Source organism: Herpailurus yagouaroundi, unplaced genomic scaffold (genome assembly GCF_014898765.1).
Source record: "Herpailurus yagouaroundi ecotype Mexico unplaced genomic scaffold, PumYag 205, whole genome shotgun sequence".
Taxonomy (NCBI): Eukaryota; Metazoa; Chordata; class Mammalia; order Carnivora; family Felidae; genus Herpailurus; species Herpailurus yagouaroundi.
In genome coordinates, this window is record NW_024412436.1 from 15,283,914 (window position 1) to 15,300,236 (window position 16,323).

Sequence of the window (16,323 nt, forward strand, 5' to 3'; positions counted from 1 at the left end):
CTTGGCTGCCCCACACTTCCCAGCTCTCTCCTCCCCCTCAGCTTCCCTCCCTCCCCCCTTCCCCTCCCCCTCGGCTTCCCTCCCTCCCTCCTTCCCCCTCCCCAGTGGCTTACCTCCCTTCACCCCCCACCTCCCCCCCTCAGCAGGTCACCACTTGCCTCCTGGTAACACCACCCCGTTTCTGAGTTGAAATGACCCAGGAAACCAGGTCTACCTCTCTTTGCAACTGCCTGGCTGCAGGGGGAGGGGACATCAAGCAGACGGGAAGATAGGGATTTTCCTTGGGTCTCGGGTGAGGGCTGAGGGTCCTAGCCGCACCTCTGTGCCTCCAGTCCAATCCTCTGCCCTTGGGACTCAGTTTACCAATTCAGGGCCTCTCAAATTGCATTTGGGTTAGCCCTTCAGTGTTTTCAAAGCGTCGGGGTCCTTCCTTCTCTGGGCGCCCCGCAGGTCTGAGATGGACAAGGTGATTCCCTGTCCCTCTTTTTCAGGCACGGTCACGAGGCTCTATGGAAGCTTCTGCAGTTTGCCGAGGGCCACGTGTCACTGAGGCGCTAGAGCGGGCCAGCGGCCACCGTGCCCCCACCCCCGAGCAGAGTGAGCGATTTGACACAGATCGCCTTTTTCTCGTGCGGAGCGGAGGCCAGATCTGCTCCCGGCCCAGCCTGTCCTATTTGCCAGCTAATGAGGCAAACTGGGCTCCATGAAAGATTAAGCAGCAGCTGCTCCGTTTTCTTCCTGTCCGACTTTGAAATCGTGACGGGCGCATCTGCACGGCAGCTCCAGGTACGCTGTCTGGGCCCGCGGGATCCAGGAGCCCTTAAATGCAGCCAGAATCGTGCGGTTTTTTTCGGGCTGGCTCGTGTGCGGTATTTTGAGCACCACCATTCAGGACCGAACCATTAGCCGTGCAAACGGAGCACAGAATCCCTGCTCACCCTGTTGGCTCTAATTCGTAATACCTTCCGGGGCGGGGGGAGGCACCACCACAGCTCCTGGCTGGAACAAGTGCAGAGATGACATTAGCAGATGATTTGAGTTGGGAGAAAACTAGCAGGCAGCTCAGCCCCGCCCCCAATGCTGCTCTGTTAGCAACTAGCACAGAGGTGCGGTGCCAGCCTGGGGTTTACCCGCGTCCTGTTTTCTGGCCGGTTCACGCTGGTCCAGGCTGCACTTGGCACTCGAGGGAGGAAGACTCATTTGCTTCTATGTTACAGAGCTTCGAGGATTTTATAAAATTTTGCAAGAAAAATAGTAACAGTAAAACCCCGGAGCCTGTTTCTGAACGAACAGATGCCTGCTTGCATTTTTCCTTTGCATTCATCTTAAATTAACTTATTCCCACACGCACCACTCACAAAGCCCCCCCTCCGTCGCCGCTGCAATTCTGTGACGTGAGTGAGGGTGGAAATCTGTGACGGAAGGGGCATCTTTCGATGCCCTTTGGTGACTGTGATTTTGTTTATGAAGCAGAGCTGCTCATTAGCTCCCCCAGGCTGCCCAGGGAACGTGTCCCTTCATCCTCCACGTAGCGTTCAGCTAAGGTGAGGGAGAAGCATGCTCGTTTTGGGAACTGGTGGCGTTTCGTCCAGCCGTTTCTGGTCCACGTCCTTTCTTCGCCAGCGAACTCCACTGACAGCGTATTTATAACACGGTTTCAGAAATTAGGTAATTGCAGCTAGGATGTAACGGTTCATTATCAATCCCGACCAGACGGCGGTTTTATCCCCCGCACCCGTCCGTTTTGCTCTCCTGGTCGCACCGTGCCTGGCCCGAGTGCACACGTTTATTTTCCACGTGCAGGGGGCCCTCCGGGGGGAGAGCCGCCAGCCTCACCCGTGGCGTCTCGGGGCCGGCAGCCAGGCCCGCGGGGCCCTCTGGCAGGGAGGTGTTTTAGGGACAGCACTACAGGGACGGTATGTGATTGGCAGGCGGCTCTGTGGAATTTAATGCCCAGCGACACACGGCTGTCCTCAGCCCGGCGTCCCCCTGGCGGAACCTCCCGTTGTGCTGTTTGCAGTCTCTGACGCTGCGTGTCTGTGGACAGCCCCGCGGGCTCTCACCCACCCCGGCTTAACGCCCCCTTGCCACCAGGGATCATAAAAAAATAACGTGTTTCTTGATTGTGAATATTCGTTGCAGAGAACTTGGAAAATACAGACATGTATAAAGAATAAAACGTCAACCCTCAATCCCAAGTAACCGCAGGTAACGTTCGGGCGTCTCCCTTTTTTTCTACAAACGTGCATCCCTTTTGTGTATTAAAGACAAGGACCACGACGTGCACGCTGTTTTGTGTTTTGTCTTCTTAATCAGCTGCATATGTGCGGAGTTGGCCCATAACCATTAACACTTAATGATTGGAAAGTCTTCAAAGCCTGACTTTAATGGTTTTAGAGCGTTTTATCATAGGAATGGATCGCACACGATCATCTTGGCTCAGGTGCCCCACGAACAGGTGCTCCTGAGAAAGTGCCGCGTGACCCACCGTCTGCAAGTAGGGGTCTCTGAGGTCGTGCATGAGGCCCCGGTAGGAGAGCGTCGGGGTGCACGCGCTTGCCACAGCCGCCGGCCGGAGCCGTGCTGTGTCTGCACGACAGTCCCAGTTTGCTGCCGCGCTCGGCCCTCCCGGCCTGGTCCGAGGCACCGGCCCGCGGGCCTCCGTGAAATAAAATGCGCAGCCTTTTTATGCCCACGCTCGAGAACCTTCCTTAGTCCCTGCGCCCGAGGCCACGGTGAGGCCAGCCTGTCCGTCCCGGCTCCCGAATGGACCGGTGCTGGCGCTCAGCGAGACGCCGCGGATGTGAGTTCGTGAGCAACATAGTTGGCCCAGGGAAACCAGATGCCTGTGCTTCGTGGGCGCTAGAGTCCGGTTGTGGGAGAAGGCCGGTCTTTGGGCAGAGTGCGTCTCCTCCGTGGGGACACCTCCCCCTGGGGCCTCATTCTCTCTGGAGTAGCGGCTCCCAGGGTCCCCTCTCCGTGCTCATGCCAGACCCACAGCAGGGATGAGGCTCCATGCGGAGGAGACCGAGAGGCAGGAAGGGGCACACCCTGGATTCTTCTAAATTAAGTGTGATGTCCTTGGAGCCCTACCGGCCTGGCTGATGAGCAGTTCGATCAGAAGTTCAGGAGCGTGTGTGTGTGTGTCTGTCGTGGGGGGTGGGGCCGCTCCTTCTCCCGGTCCTTCCAGGGTCATCCGGTCCTGGGCGCCAGGCAGGGAGGGCGCTGGGTCATTAGGCCTTGGCGGCTGCCAGGCTGCCTCTCCAGCTGCCGGTTCTACAGCCAGCGTCTGGGGCCCTGCTCCTCCGGGCGGCTCAGGGGCCCCCCCGCCCCCCCCCCCCAGAGCACGCCAGGCCCGCCTCCCTGGCCCTGCAGTGGCCTCTGCCCCCCTGCTGCCCAGCGAGAAGCCCCAGGGACACAGGGAGCCCACGGCACATAGATACACGGCGAGGAGCGCGTGGAGGGGGGAGGCCGGCGCACCCGCGGGCTGTGCCGTCATCTGTGAGGTGTTGGAGCACGTGTGCACCGTGCGTCCTCGTGATTCTGATTCGCTTTGAAGCCCTGCTGGCCTGGCGCAGGAAGCTGCTCGGTGCCTCAGCCTGCGGGGCTCAGGTGGTTGGCAGAGGGCGTCAAGCATCAGGAGGAGGGTGTTCCCACGTTTTGTGGTCACGAAAGAAGAGGAGAATGACAGGCTCTGCCCAAGTCGCTTGGAACAAATTCGCGTTGGCATCGTGACTTGGAGGAAACCCTCCGTATTTAATGACCTGCCCCCCCCCCCCACGTGTTTCACTGGAGGTCAGCTTGGCAGCGGTCCGAGGCACGGGTGGGTCGGGTCCGGGTGCCCATCGTGGGGCACGTGGCGTGGCCTCCCCAAGCAGGCAGAGACCTGGGCGGGGGGAGGGGGTGCTCTGGGACCCCCTCATTCGGAGCTGTCCCAGTTTATGCAGTCGGTTAAACTTTTGGGTCTCACATTTCCCAGCTATTTTGGGTGACTTCTAAGATTCCTTCCAGCAGGAACCTTCTGTAATTTCTGCATGGCTGAGCAGTTTCAGCTGATACATACGTGCATAGTATTTTATAGTTTTCAATGTATTTTTGTAAAGATCCGTTTGACTTAAATAAGCTTGTGAAGGAGATGTGCGACAGACGTGGCATGTAGCGCTCGTTACTGCTACGCGCCCAGCCCTCCGTCAGACGAAGGGTCAGTGAGCAGCGTGGTGGCTTTGACCCACGAGACCGCTGACTCCCAGGGGACGGAGTGGAAGCGTGGGCAGCTTTGCCGTGGAGACTCTGGTAGGCGATGGCAGGCGAGACTTCCCTCCAGCTAATCGTCTTGAGCACAGAGACATAGGCAAACCGAGATGGGGCCCCGAGCTCTTTGCTGCTTGACGAAGCGCGCGGTGGGGTTCACCTGCAGACCCGTCGGGGAGAGCGTGGCCCCAAGTCAGCCAGCGCTGTGTTTCCGCCTTATTTCACAGTGTCTTGCCCTTCCTCGCTGTCCCCGAGCCCTGAAAAGTCTGGGCGGCCCTTGGGAATGTACACAGAGATTAGGAGCCTCACAGGTGACCCGGACCCCAGCTTGCCATGAGCCTTCGGCGGGGAAGGGGTGCCGACACGTGGTATTTCCAGAAGGACCGTGTGAGGCTTAGGGCTGTTTATTAGCAGCTGGATTTTCATGAAGTGACTGTGACAGCCGATACCGCCAACTGTTGTATTGATCTCACGGGGGGGTGATGTGGATGAAACGAGGTCGTGTGTGCACTTTGGAAACTGAAGTCCTGAGCACGTGGAAAACAGCTTTAGTGTTGCCCTACAGCCATCGCTCACAGAAACGAAAGGACATTTGAAGTTTCAGAAACAAAAAGGGCCACGGGCACTTTGAGAATGTGTTCTAGAAATTTCTTCTTTTTCTAAACCTTGACTCGTCTCTTGGGCTTCCATCTGAGGGCTTGTGCTTCGGGGAGTCGTCACCAGTTTTTATGAGAAAGAGACTAGACATCCTGGAATTTACAAGTGGAGGGAGAGGCCGTCCGTGCGCCTCACTTAGTGACAAGACCGAGCTGCCTGTCGGGGACACAGCTGGTCACACAGACAGCCTCCTTATGTTGGTCGGGACTCGCTTTAGAAAAGAGTCACGTTTGTAACTTACTGATCAGTTTCACAATCTTTGTCAGACGTTGTCAAGTAATAATCTTGGGTTCACGGCATCTACAGAATTTCCGTGCCCCGTCTCCTGTCGCGGAGAGAGACCCTCAGAGTCTTCTGGGGGTGGTTTTCTGTGCTGCTTTACTTCAAACGTTTAAAGGCTTGTTCTGTTTTGCCGTGTTGTAATATCGCAGCCTGGGATAATTGTGTCATGTTGTTGGGCGCGCGTTTGTGGAGCGGTATTGAGACTGGGGTGGAAACCACATTATGAGTTAGTACCGTTATCCGTTTCATTGGAGCTGAAACCGAGAGAATGAGTTTAGGAATAATTGGGTAATCAAAGTGAATTAAATCAAGAGGGGGAAAATGTCAGTCTGGCATCAAACGGGGAAGCGCTACACTTCCACATCTGTGGCCTTTATGCATTTTAATCAAGTCTAAATTATGCTATTAAGACTTATTTTTGCTGCATTTCCTTGCTCAGACGCAGCAGACTTTGTATTCATCTCTGGATAATTCTGGAAACATTGACGCATTCCCACGATTTCCAGGGAAGAGCCACCTGACGTGCTGGCCACCCAGCTGCTCGGAGCTGCCGTTAGGTTCCCACCGGGTGTGGGGTGCAGGCCGTGGCCCCAGTGTGGGTGGGTGCTGTGTGGACGTCATCGCGTGGCCCCAGGAAAGTCGGTGTCGGTGGGGTCTGCTTGATGTCACTCCACTGTAACAATAGCGTGTGGGCCATTGGCACGCAGACACTGGGCCACAGCAACGTGCCGGGTCTTGCTTTCTGGTGTCTTCGCTGTGTTTCCTAGGGTGCGGTGGGGGTGGGAGGGGATCCTGTCTCTCCAGTGAGAAATCTGTTTAGCCTAATTAGTAATGTTTTTTTCCGGATACCTCTTAAATCTGTAAAGTGATAATATGCTGAATTATGGAGTGACACAGCCCCACATTCACAAACACAATTAACTTAGAAGCCTTTGGTTTGCTTTGTTGAATTGTTGGTTGTGTGTCGTGTCTGAAAGTTTGTCTTAAACCTGTTCGTTTGCTCTGAGTGCTTTCTCCGTGTTTTCTGTGTGGTTTTGGTTGGACTCTCAGGTCCCCAGGAATGTGGCTGTCCTTGTGCCAGGGGGAGGGGACAGCGCTGGGCAGAGGGGACAGCACCGGACAGGCCTCCCCAGGAGCCGGCTGCTGGCTCCAGAACAGAGGTCAGTGCCCAGAGCGCCGGCCACAGCTCTCCCCTCCAGGCTCGGCTCCTAATTTACAGAAGTCAGAGTCTGCCTGTTTAAGGCTCACCCGTTGGGCCAAGGGCAGGACTGTTGTGCTCATGCCCAACAGTCATTTGCAAAGACTCTTAATCCTAGAGCATCATAGGAAACAATCTTGAATATTTTTGGAAATTAAGGTGGTTCTAGGAAATCAGGAGGTTACCATTTTATGAAGCTCTATGTTTTTGTTCTTTAGGGAACTGGTTGAATATTAATGTAACAGCTTACCTTCACTTATTATGCACTTGCCGTGTGCTAGTCATTGCTTTATGTCTGTTTATGCCTCATCTAAATTACACAATAGCCCTAGAAGTAGGCACTTATGATAGCCACGTTACATATGAAGAAACACAGAGAGGTTAGGTAACTTGGCCAAGATCACACAGCTAGAAAATGGCAAAGTCAGGATTCAAAGCACACAGTCTCACCCCACAACCTGTGCCCTTAGGCATCAACTACGTTATTTGAAGCAACTGTATGTTTTCAATAGAATGACAGGGCAGGGTGTATTTAGAGCAGTGTTTTTTAAACCTGTTTGACTGTGAACCGCTGAAACAGATGTATTTTACGTTGCAGACTAACAACTAATGAAACCACACGAAATGGTCCTCCCCTTTACCCTGTGAGAGCCACTCTGACTTTTCCTTTCTATTTCATTTCCAAAAAGTGCCCGTTGTGACCCTTCAAATAGGTCTCGTCATACCGTAAGGCCACAACATGTGGATCAACCGCTTCTGACAGTCCTGGATGTAAGCTCACTCTTCAGGGGGCCTGGGCTCGGTGGTTTGTGGAGTGACTTTCTCCCACTGCCCAGCGCTGTGCGATGGTTCAGCATATAAATAGATTATAGCAATCCCCTTTTCTCCTTCTTCCCTTTTCTTTTTAAAAACAAAGAGCTGAAATGCCGTCAAACACGGAGATTATTTCGACTGGAACAGAGAGGGTCAAGAACCACTTAATAACGATCTTGTGAGGGAAATGCAGGTCACGAATCAACTTTTATAAAGCAAATTACGTTTTCCTGTAGACTTTAATTGTAACTGTAACAGTGTTAGGTTGCTATTTCTACCGAGTTCTGACTCTGAGACCTCCTCTAAGTCCTGCGAGGGCCTTCCGTGGCCCACCCTGGCTTCTGCAGGGGAGGGCGGGCCTGGGACGGGCCGTCCTCCTCGCTCCCGGTGAGCGGAGGCATCCGTGGCAGCCGGGGGCCACCTTGCCCGGTCCTTCCAGCCTTTCCTGGCACGTGTCCGGTGGCCCCCGGACTGTCTGTCGTCGGGGACGGGATCCTGTGCGTGTTCGAGCCTGACCTTGCCCAGGACGGGCCGCTGGGATGTGAAGACGATGTCCGGGTGGCTGTGCAGTGGCCGGAAGCTTCCAGCGTGCCAGGCGGCTCCGTGTGATCAACCTGGAGCGCCGTGTGCGCGGACGCTGGTGTCGGAGGGTTGGTCCGTCTGCTGGCCGGTTTTGCTTCGTGTCGTTTCTTCTGTGTTGCTGCACACACACCACCAGTTCCTGTGCTTCCGGGATCCGACAGGCTGTTGGTCCACGCGCTTGCTTAGGAGATGAGCTAAGGGGCGCCCGGGGGGCTCAGTCCATGAAACGCCTGACTGCTGGTCTCGGCTCAGGTCGTGAGCTCACGGGTGTGAGGTGGAGCCGGGAGTCAGGCTCGGCGCTCAGAGCGGAGCCTTCCTGGGACTCCGTCTCCCTCTCTCTCTGCCGCTTCCCACTCGCTCGCTCTCTCTCTCCCTCCCTCTCCCTTTCAAGTAAATAAAAATAAAATAAAAAGGTAAGCGAAGGTCACTCTGAGGGCAAAGGGTCTCGGAGGCGGCAGAGCTCCAGGGGGCGTAAGGCGCGGTGAGCAGGCGGTCAGACGGGCCTCGCCGCGGTCTCAGGGCCTACCCGGCTCCTGGCTCCACAGGCCGGGCCACCCGACCTCCAGGGTCTTCAGAGTAGGACAGGGGTGAAGGTTTTCCCTTCTGGTGAAGAGGCGTTTGTTCTCCTGTGAGATGCTCTCAGAGAAACCCTGTCCACAGAGAAAGCGCATTCGGCCCAGGCGAAGCCGGGTCTGTTCAGACCAACGGAGGAACGTCCTCGTGGTGTGGAGAGGGACTCCCGGGGCCCGCGACCTTCCCGCCTTTACTCTCGTCTCTGAGGACAAGTGTCCCGTGCTGTCCAGGGCCAGTTCCGCCTCAGGAGCCGCTCGCCGGGCCCCAGCCACGGCCTCCCCAGGAGAAGGCTTCGGCGCCCGAGTGTGGCACCTGCCACGCTGTGGTCAGTGGGAGCTCGGTGACCGGCTCGCTGGGCTCCGGGTGTTCTGGGTGACGCATCTCGCCCACAACGTGCACCGGGACGTGTCTGTGCTGCGGGACCACGAGGGTTGTGTCCCGTGGAGGCACTAACAGTTCACCACTGCTGTTTGCTCCGTCCTGTCCGGACAGCTATGGAGACCAAACACGTTCACAAACGTCCTTTCCCTCAAAGACTTTGCAGAGTCGTGAAGACGTGAGCCAGGAGAGGCCCCGTGGGTGGCCGTGGGGGTGGCTGGTGTGGAAGGGGGTGTTGGGGGGGTGCATGGGGGCCGGAATCCCGAGCCCGGGTGTGGTTCCAGCCTCTGCTCCCAGCCCGGCATCCCCCCCACCCCAGACACCAGGGCTCTGACCCCAACCCCTGGGGGGTCTCGTGCCCGCCAGTGACACTGACGGGGGTGCTGGGGGCTGGGCTCGGTGCTGCTCTGGATTCAACTGCAGACGTGCAGACGCGTCTGTTTAAACTTCGGCGGGGACGCCCTTTCCTCGCTGGCCCCAGATCCTCTCTCACTAAGCGAATGCATAAAAAATCAATTTTTGTGTCTGTATTCTGGATCTTCCTGCAAAGACTCACACAGCAGTTTACAGAGGGATAGAGCCGGACCCGGTTCTAAATTGATTTGGCCGCATTGGATACAGTCCTCCTTCCTCCAACATGACTTTTCAGTTATGGTAAAGCCCAAAGATCGCTTTTCACGCCTCTTTCGGTTTTAGGGTTCTTCCTGGACTTCTTAGGGTGCTCATGGCTAAACTGCCTGGTGGGTTGACTCCAGAGTAGCCAGACGGGAAGTCAGGACCCCCGTGAGCCCGGGGTTTTGATGCATTTCTTTGTATATGAAGGACCCTCGGGGCCTGCTGCTAATTTGCGGCTGGAAGAAAAGGGAAGGAGGAGATCTTTCCTCCTGTTCCCCTGAGGGCCAGAGCACCAAGTACAGAGCTTTCTGGACGTTTCCTGGGGCCACAGTGCTGGGCAGGGACATCAGTGCCAGTGGAGGGGACGCTGGACCGGGGCTGTCACGGGCCGGGACTGCCCACCAGGCTGCTTCCTGGGACTCGGCTCTGGAGAGAAACAGTGTCCCCTGGGACGAGGGGTCGACTGGCTCTCCTGTCATTCACGTCCTTAAAGTGTCCGAGTCCTTTAGGAAGATGGCACGAGCCTGGGACCCCGGGAGGGAACGGGGCCAGGAGGAGAGGGCTCTCCCTACTCCCCTGCTCTGTCACACATGTGCGTGCACGCACACACGCGCACTCACACGCACACATGCACACACTCTATAAGGAACTGGTTCACACGGGTGTGCGGGCCAGGAGGTCCAAGATCTGCCTGGCAACCTGGTCACCCAGTGGGGGCCGATGGCGTGAGCTCTGGTCTGAGGATGAGTCTGACAGCGGGAGGAGGTCAACGCGCCAGCCTGACGATGTCCGGCAGAGAGAGTTCTCTCTTACTCAACCTTTTGTTCTGTTCGGGCCGTCAATAGATTGGATGAGGCCCACCCACGTCAGGGAGGGCCGTCCGCTGTACTCAGTCTACCCACTCACGTGGTGATCGCATCCAGAGGACCGTGTGACCGGATGTCTGGGCGCCGTGGCCCGGTCACGTTGACCCATAAGGTGGACCGTCACACGGACTGTCCCTTGTGTGTACACACCGCGTTCTGAATTGGATTTAGGAGGAATGGCCAGGAGGTACCACCTCCCAGGGCTTGTTAAAAAGGAAAGTACCCTTTTCTGTCTGTTTCCCCCAAAAGAAACATATCAGAAATCACCCGGGAACTCTCTCCTCCCACCTAAGCTGTGGCCGCTCACTTCCAAAGCATCCGCAGGATTTGGAGCCCGGACGGCAGGCTGCCAGGACCCTCCGGGCAGGCCCCCCCGTCCCTAGTGGGTGTGCGTCCGGTGGGCTGACCCCCACGTTGCAGAGGACGGCTCTGGAGAAGCAGCCCCGGCTGGGGACCGACCCGCGGGGGGTACTTTGGAAAGTGGCGTCTCGAGCTCTGGCAGGCCGTGGGAAGCGACCGTCTGGCTCGGTGGGGTCAGTGGTCCGGATGAAGAATGGCCTCTTATGCCATCCTGTCCTCCGACCTCGGTCCCTTCACCTGTTCTCACTCCCTCCTCTGTGTCGGCGGCTGGGCCCAGCTAGTGGCGTCCTGATCCTCAGACCGTTGGAAACGGAGCGACGCAGCGGCTGGTCCCTGGGAGGCAGCCGACAGGGCGGCGGTTTCTGAAGGGAAGGATTAGTAAGGAGAGCACAGAACCGGGCCCGTGAGGAAACTCTGCGTCCTCGCAGCATGGTTCTCTCGTTAATTACGAGGGCAGGAGTCCTTGTGACGGATCACGGATGCTCAGCTCTCCCCTGGGGGATCTGTCCTTTTCTCAGAGACAGCGGCTTCCTGGCTGGGGCAGGGAGGTGTGCCGGCCCGAGGGGTCGGTGCCTTTGACGGGCAGTCGGTGTGGCTCCCTGGTTAGTGGGTGTGAGGGAAGCATGTGGCTCAGCCACATCCCCACCCGCTCTGGCCCTGTGCTGCAGAGGCACGAAGGGGGAGGTGTGTGCAGGTGCAGGTGGGAGGAAGGTCGTCAGGAAGTAAGGAATTCGGTCCACGCGGGTTGGGAGAAAGGAGGGGCCGGGAGGGTGTTAGGAGAGAACAGGTCTGTGCTGGGGGAGAGCCCTTCACGCCCACCTCACCCTCGGAGTACCTCATCCAGCCAGCCATCCGTCCATCATCCACCCACCCATCACCCATCCTCCCACCCATCCATCTCCCCTCCCTCCCTCCCTCCCTCCCTCCCTCTCTCCCTCCTCCATTAGCAGCGCCTGTGGAATGCCCCCTTACTACACAACATGCCGGGGGATGAGGAGGTGAAGAATAAGACACAGCCTCCCCTCCCCGCCCCCCCCCCCCCGCCCCAGAAGTTCACAGCGCAGCGGGGGAGGACGTGAGGTAGACCACAAGGCTGCCAGGGTGAGGAGGACTCTAGGAGAGGTGGGCACAGGTTCCCTGATGGGAAGAGAGGCTCCTGGTCAGACTCTGAAGGCGGAGGGATGGTTCCCGGGGAGGCACCCCTGAAGCCAGTCCTGGAGGGTGGACACGTTTTGGGGACCATCCTTCCCTCAGTGGGTTTTCCGGGAGACCCCCTTCCTGCCTCAGTGGAAGGTGAGCCCCCCTCCCCCCCACAGGGCTGGACCCCCTCCCCTGTGCCTCCCCGTCCCTCATCTGCGGACTTTCTTTCTCCCTGCTGTGTGGAGACAGGCTCAGATCTCTTTAATTTTAAGATCTTAATACAATAATAGGAAAGCCCCTCCCGTGACCCTAATGCTTCAGCCGCGGGATGACCCGCGATGGCTTCAGCCGCGTTCTCCCGTGTACACTGAGTGCCTTGGAGGACAAGCCCGGGCTGTCTGCACCCTTCCAGCCCGGCCGCGCCCCCGTGCCCGGGGTGTCTCTTGCCCTTGCCCAGCCGCCTGCCTGCCTTTGTGGGTGCCGCTGTCTCAGCCATGTGCCGCGTGGCTTCCTCTCACCGTCTGTTCCCAGGAGGCCACCCAGCTGTGCCTCCAGCTGCCGTCCGTGCGCAGACATGCGGCTCAGACTTGCTCCTCCGGCTGGTCACCCCCACCTTGCCTGGGTGTCTCCAGACCCGGACTCCCCGCACCCCCCTTTGGCCCCAGGTGGTTTTCACCGCGTCCCGTCCCCCTGCATGCAGGCTCAGCGCCGGAACCTGGGACCGTCCTGGATGCCTCCCTTAACTCCTTCCCCTCACCCCTGCTGCCATCCCTTCCGTCCCTGAATTTGCGCTTCTGCGTCCGTAGTGTCTCCTGCGGCCTCTCTGCGCCACTCCTGCCTCTTCTGGCCTGTCGTTTCTCACCACGACTGCTGCAGCAGCTTGAGACTCCACATGCCTCAATTGCTGGCCCTCCCAGGAGCGGGACCGGCTGCCTCAGAGCCATCTGGAGAGCTTTCCAGAAGCACAGCCCTCTGCCCCCCACCCTGAGAGCACCGGGATCCATGAGTCTGCCTTTCACAAACAAACTGTCCCTGGATCCTGACATAACCTGGTACCTGGGAGTTATTTCTGATGCTCTTCCTGCCTCCTGCCTAGTCTGTGCAAGCCTGTCCTCTGCCTGGGTGAGGAGAAGTCATTCGGAGACACGTGTCTGGTCCCCGTTATCCTTTTGTTCAAGCTCTCAGTCCCTGGGGTTAATATCCAAAGTATATGAGGAACTCACATAACACCAAAAAAAAAAAAAAAAAACAAAAAAAAAACAAAAAACAACCCAAACAATCCAATTAAAAAATGAGCAGAGGACATGAACAGACATTTCTCCAAAGAAGACATCCAGATGACCAACAGATGGATGAAAAGATGCTCAACATCACTCATCATCAGGGAAATGCAAGTCAAACTGCAATGAGCTGCCGCCTCACACCTGTCAAAATGGCTCAAATCAACACAAGAAACAACAGGTGTGGGCGAGGATGTGGAGAAAGGGGACCCCTCGTGCACTGGTGGTGGGAATGCAAACTGGTGCAGCCGCTCTGGAGAGCAGTGTGGGTGGAGGTGCCTCAAGAAATTAAAAATAGAGATGCCATGTAATCCGGTAACTCTACTACCAAGGATTTACCCATAGAAGATGAAAACACTAATTCAGAACGACACTCGCACCCTTGTGTTTATTGCAGGGTTATTTACCATCGTCAAGCTACAAACAGCCCGTGTCCACTGACCGATGAATGGACAAAGAAGTGGTATACATACAACAGAATATTACGCAGCCACAAAAACAATGAAATCTTGCCATTTGTGACAACATAAATGGACCTTGAGGGTGTTATGCTCAGTGAAATAAATCACAAAGAGCAACAAATACTCTAGGATTTCGTGGAATCTAAAACACAAACGGTCCAGAGCACACATGTGGTTGCTGGAGGAGAGGGGTGCAGGGAGCAGCGCGGGGAGAGCGGGTCCGGGGAGAACAGTCACAGCACTGTGAGTACGGTCAGCTGTGCTGTCACAGTGATGTGTGGTGAAGATGTGTGGTGACGACGGCAGCTCCGCTCATGTGACCACAGCGTCACATGCACACTGCGGGCTCACCGTGTTGTGCACCCAACACTAATGTGACGTCGTGTGCCAGCTGCAGCTAACAGCACAGGACTCCGTTCCTGCCGTGACACCCCGCTGCCCCCCGCCCCCCCCTCCCCCGGCAACCAAGCCCTGGGCTCCCTGAGCTGTCCTCTCTGCCTCCTGCCCCGCCCCTGGCTCCACCTCCCGCCCCGCCCCCTGCTCCAGCTCCTCCTCCCGCCCCCCACCCAGCTCTGGCTCCGCCTCCCACTCCGGCTCTGCCTTCGGGCTCCGCCTCTCCTCCCTCCACCCCACCCCCTGCACCTCGGCTCTGGCTCCTCCCCCTTGGCCCGCCCCTGGCTCCGCCTCCCACTCCAGCTCTTCCAGCTCCGCCCCCTGCTCTGGCTCCTCCTCCTCCCGCCCCTCCCAGCTCCACCTCCCACCCCGCCCCACGACTCTGCCTCTCACCGCCTGCCTGCCTTTCGAGTCCGCCTCCTGCTCCGCTCCTGACTCCGCCCCCGACTCCACCTCCCACTGTGGCTCCGCCTCCCACCCCGCCCTCGGCTCCCGCTCCGCCTCCTGCTCTCTGCTTCCTTCTTGCTCCGAAGGTCCCCCTGGACAGGACACTCCCACCCCACAGTGACTCAGAGGCCCATCCCCCCTGGCTGGTGGGCAGCTGCTCACCGGGCCCTCGCCTGCCCCTCGCCACCCCTCCCTGGTCGCCTGGGGCTGTTGGACTGCAGGCAGTCGACCTGAGCAATACTTTGAGGCGCCCGACCGTGTCTTTTCCTTCCAAGTGAAGACACGGCCCCATCACTTAAGGACACTGTGCTGCCCTCCCCGCGGGCACCTGCCAGGTTTCCCCTCTGCTCTGACACCTGCACAGGCTCTCCCTCCAGCTATAATGTCTGCAGACCCCCGGACACCCGCCCACTGCCTCCTCGCTTGACCCGGCCCCTCAGGGTCACCTCAGTATGCTTCCCTTCCCCAACACGGTTCATTCATTTCTCAAACGTCTGGGGAGCTCTTTCTGTGCAGGACCGGGATGGACTGTGGGCCACAAAGATGAAGGGCTCACAGCTCAGCACGGACCGTGCTGTTCCCCACACTGTTCCCTGCAGGGCTGGTCTCATGGGTTAGGAAGCCACCAGGACCTCGGGGAGCCTCCAGGAGGCCTGGCACAAGGGAAGGAGCAAAGGGCAAGGGGCGGGGAGGGGCGGGGAAGGGGCGTTCACTGCTGAGGCCAACCCTGCCAGGACGCCATGCCGGCCTCCCCGACAGCGTTGTTCTGTCCCTGGAATGTCGTCGGTATGTCCTGCAGGGCCTGGCTCAGGTTCCACCACCTCCTTCCCGTCTGTTCTGTGGCTTCAGCTCCTCCGGCCTCCACAAAGGGTGGGGTCGGTCAGGAGGACTCCCGCCAGCAGCGTCCCGAGTCACAGAGAGGGCTTCTATTCTCGTCTCTCGTGCTGTGTGGCCGCGTGGCCACGGCGTGTGGACTGACAGTGTCTGTCCCTGACGTGGGCAGGCCCTCGGCGTCCGGGGGATGCATTCAGAGGCACCTTTTCTTCTCTCTGTCAATGTAGGGTTCGATGGCCTTCAGGCGTGCACGGACCCAGGCGTCCCCGAGAACGGCTTCCGGACGCCCAGCGGAGGGGTGTTCCCTGAGAGCTCCGTCACCCAGTTTCACTGTGAAGACGGGTTCAAGCTGAAGGGCTCCACAAAGAGACTGTGTGTGCGACACCCTAACGGCACCCTCGGCTGGATCCCCAGCGATAAGCCTGTCTGTGCGCGAGAAGGTAAAGTGCACGCCCTGCCCGCCCCGTCCGGGCAGGCGGATACCCCGGGCCGCACCATGCGGCCCAGCCCGCATGCGGATGGGAAGGCGGCGTGGCCAGGGCTGGGGCCCGGGATGAATTTGCGCCCGTGGCAGGAGGGACCGTGTTCCTCCTCCGCCCCAGTTCCCACTCGTCACCGTTTTTGTCCGTGTGAGCGAGCGGCCGGGAGAATGTTAGAGCCGCTCACTGTGCGCAGCCTCCGTCCATACGGAGACGCACATTTTGGACATGAGCCACGTAAGGAGGGAGCATCGCAGGGCCAGCCGACCTGGCGGGTGTTTATTTCTGGCAAGTATCCTGCTTGAGACGCGGCAGTCACTTACCGTTCGCGCCAGCCCACGCCTGCTGGTCGAGACGGCTTTGCTTGTAGGTGCGTAGGGTCCGGAAGGGAGCCCTGGGTGCCGCTGGTTGGGGAGGCGTGACGCGGTTTGTGTGTCTGAGGCCGGCAGAGCCTGGGTCTCTCGGTTCAGTGTCCGTCGTTGATTTTGGTTTATCACGGAGCTGTCACCGCGGCATGCGGGCTGTTACTCTGAAGGAGCCGAGATCCTTCTTGTGAACGTCTCTCCGTAGCTGACTTGGGGAGGCCTTGACAGGGCACCGGCTCAGCCCTCCTGGGGACTGCGGCCTGTCCCCAGAGTTCGCCCTGCCCTGGCTTTTAATTTCAAGGTTTTTTGTTTTTGTTTTTGTTTTTGTTTTTTTAAAGAGAAAAAATTA

General features: G+C 58.1%; 1 protein-coding gene across 3 annotated transcripts in view; it reads left to right on the top strand.

Annotated features, from left to right (window-relative positions):
- SUSD4 (sushi domain containing 4) overlaps positions 1-16,323 on the top strand; it is an 89,935-nt gene that overhangs the window by 28,182 nt on the left and 45,430 nt on the right. For 2 of the 3 annotated variants that reach the window (XM_040451968.1, XM_040451969.1), the window contains exon 2: positions 15,358-15,570. The exons of the other annotated variant lie outside the window; for it this stretch is intronic. In XM_040451968.1, the coding sequence (XP_040307902.1) occupies positions 15,358-15,570 (213 nt within the window). The remainder of the gene's footprint in view (positions 1-15,357; positions 15,571-16,323) is intronic. 3 annotated transcript variants of the gene reach the window in all.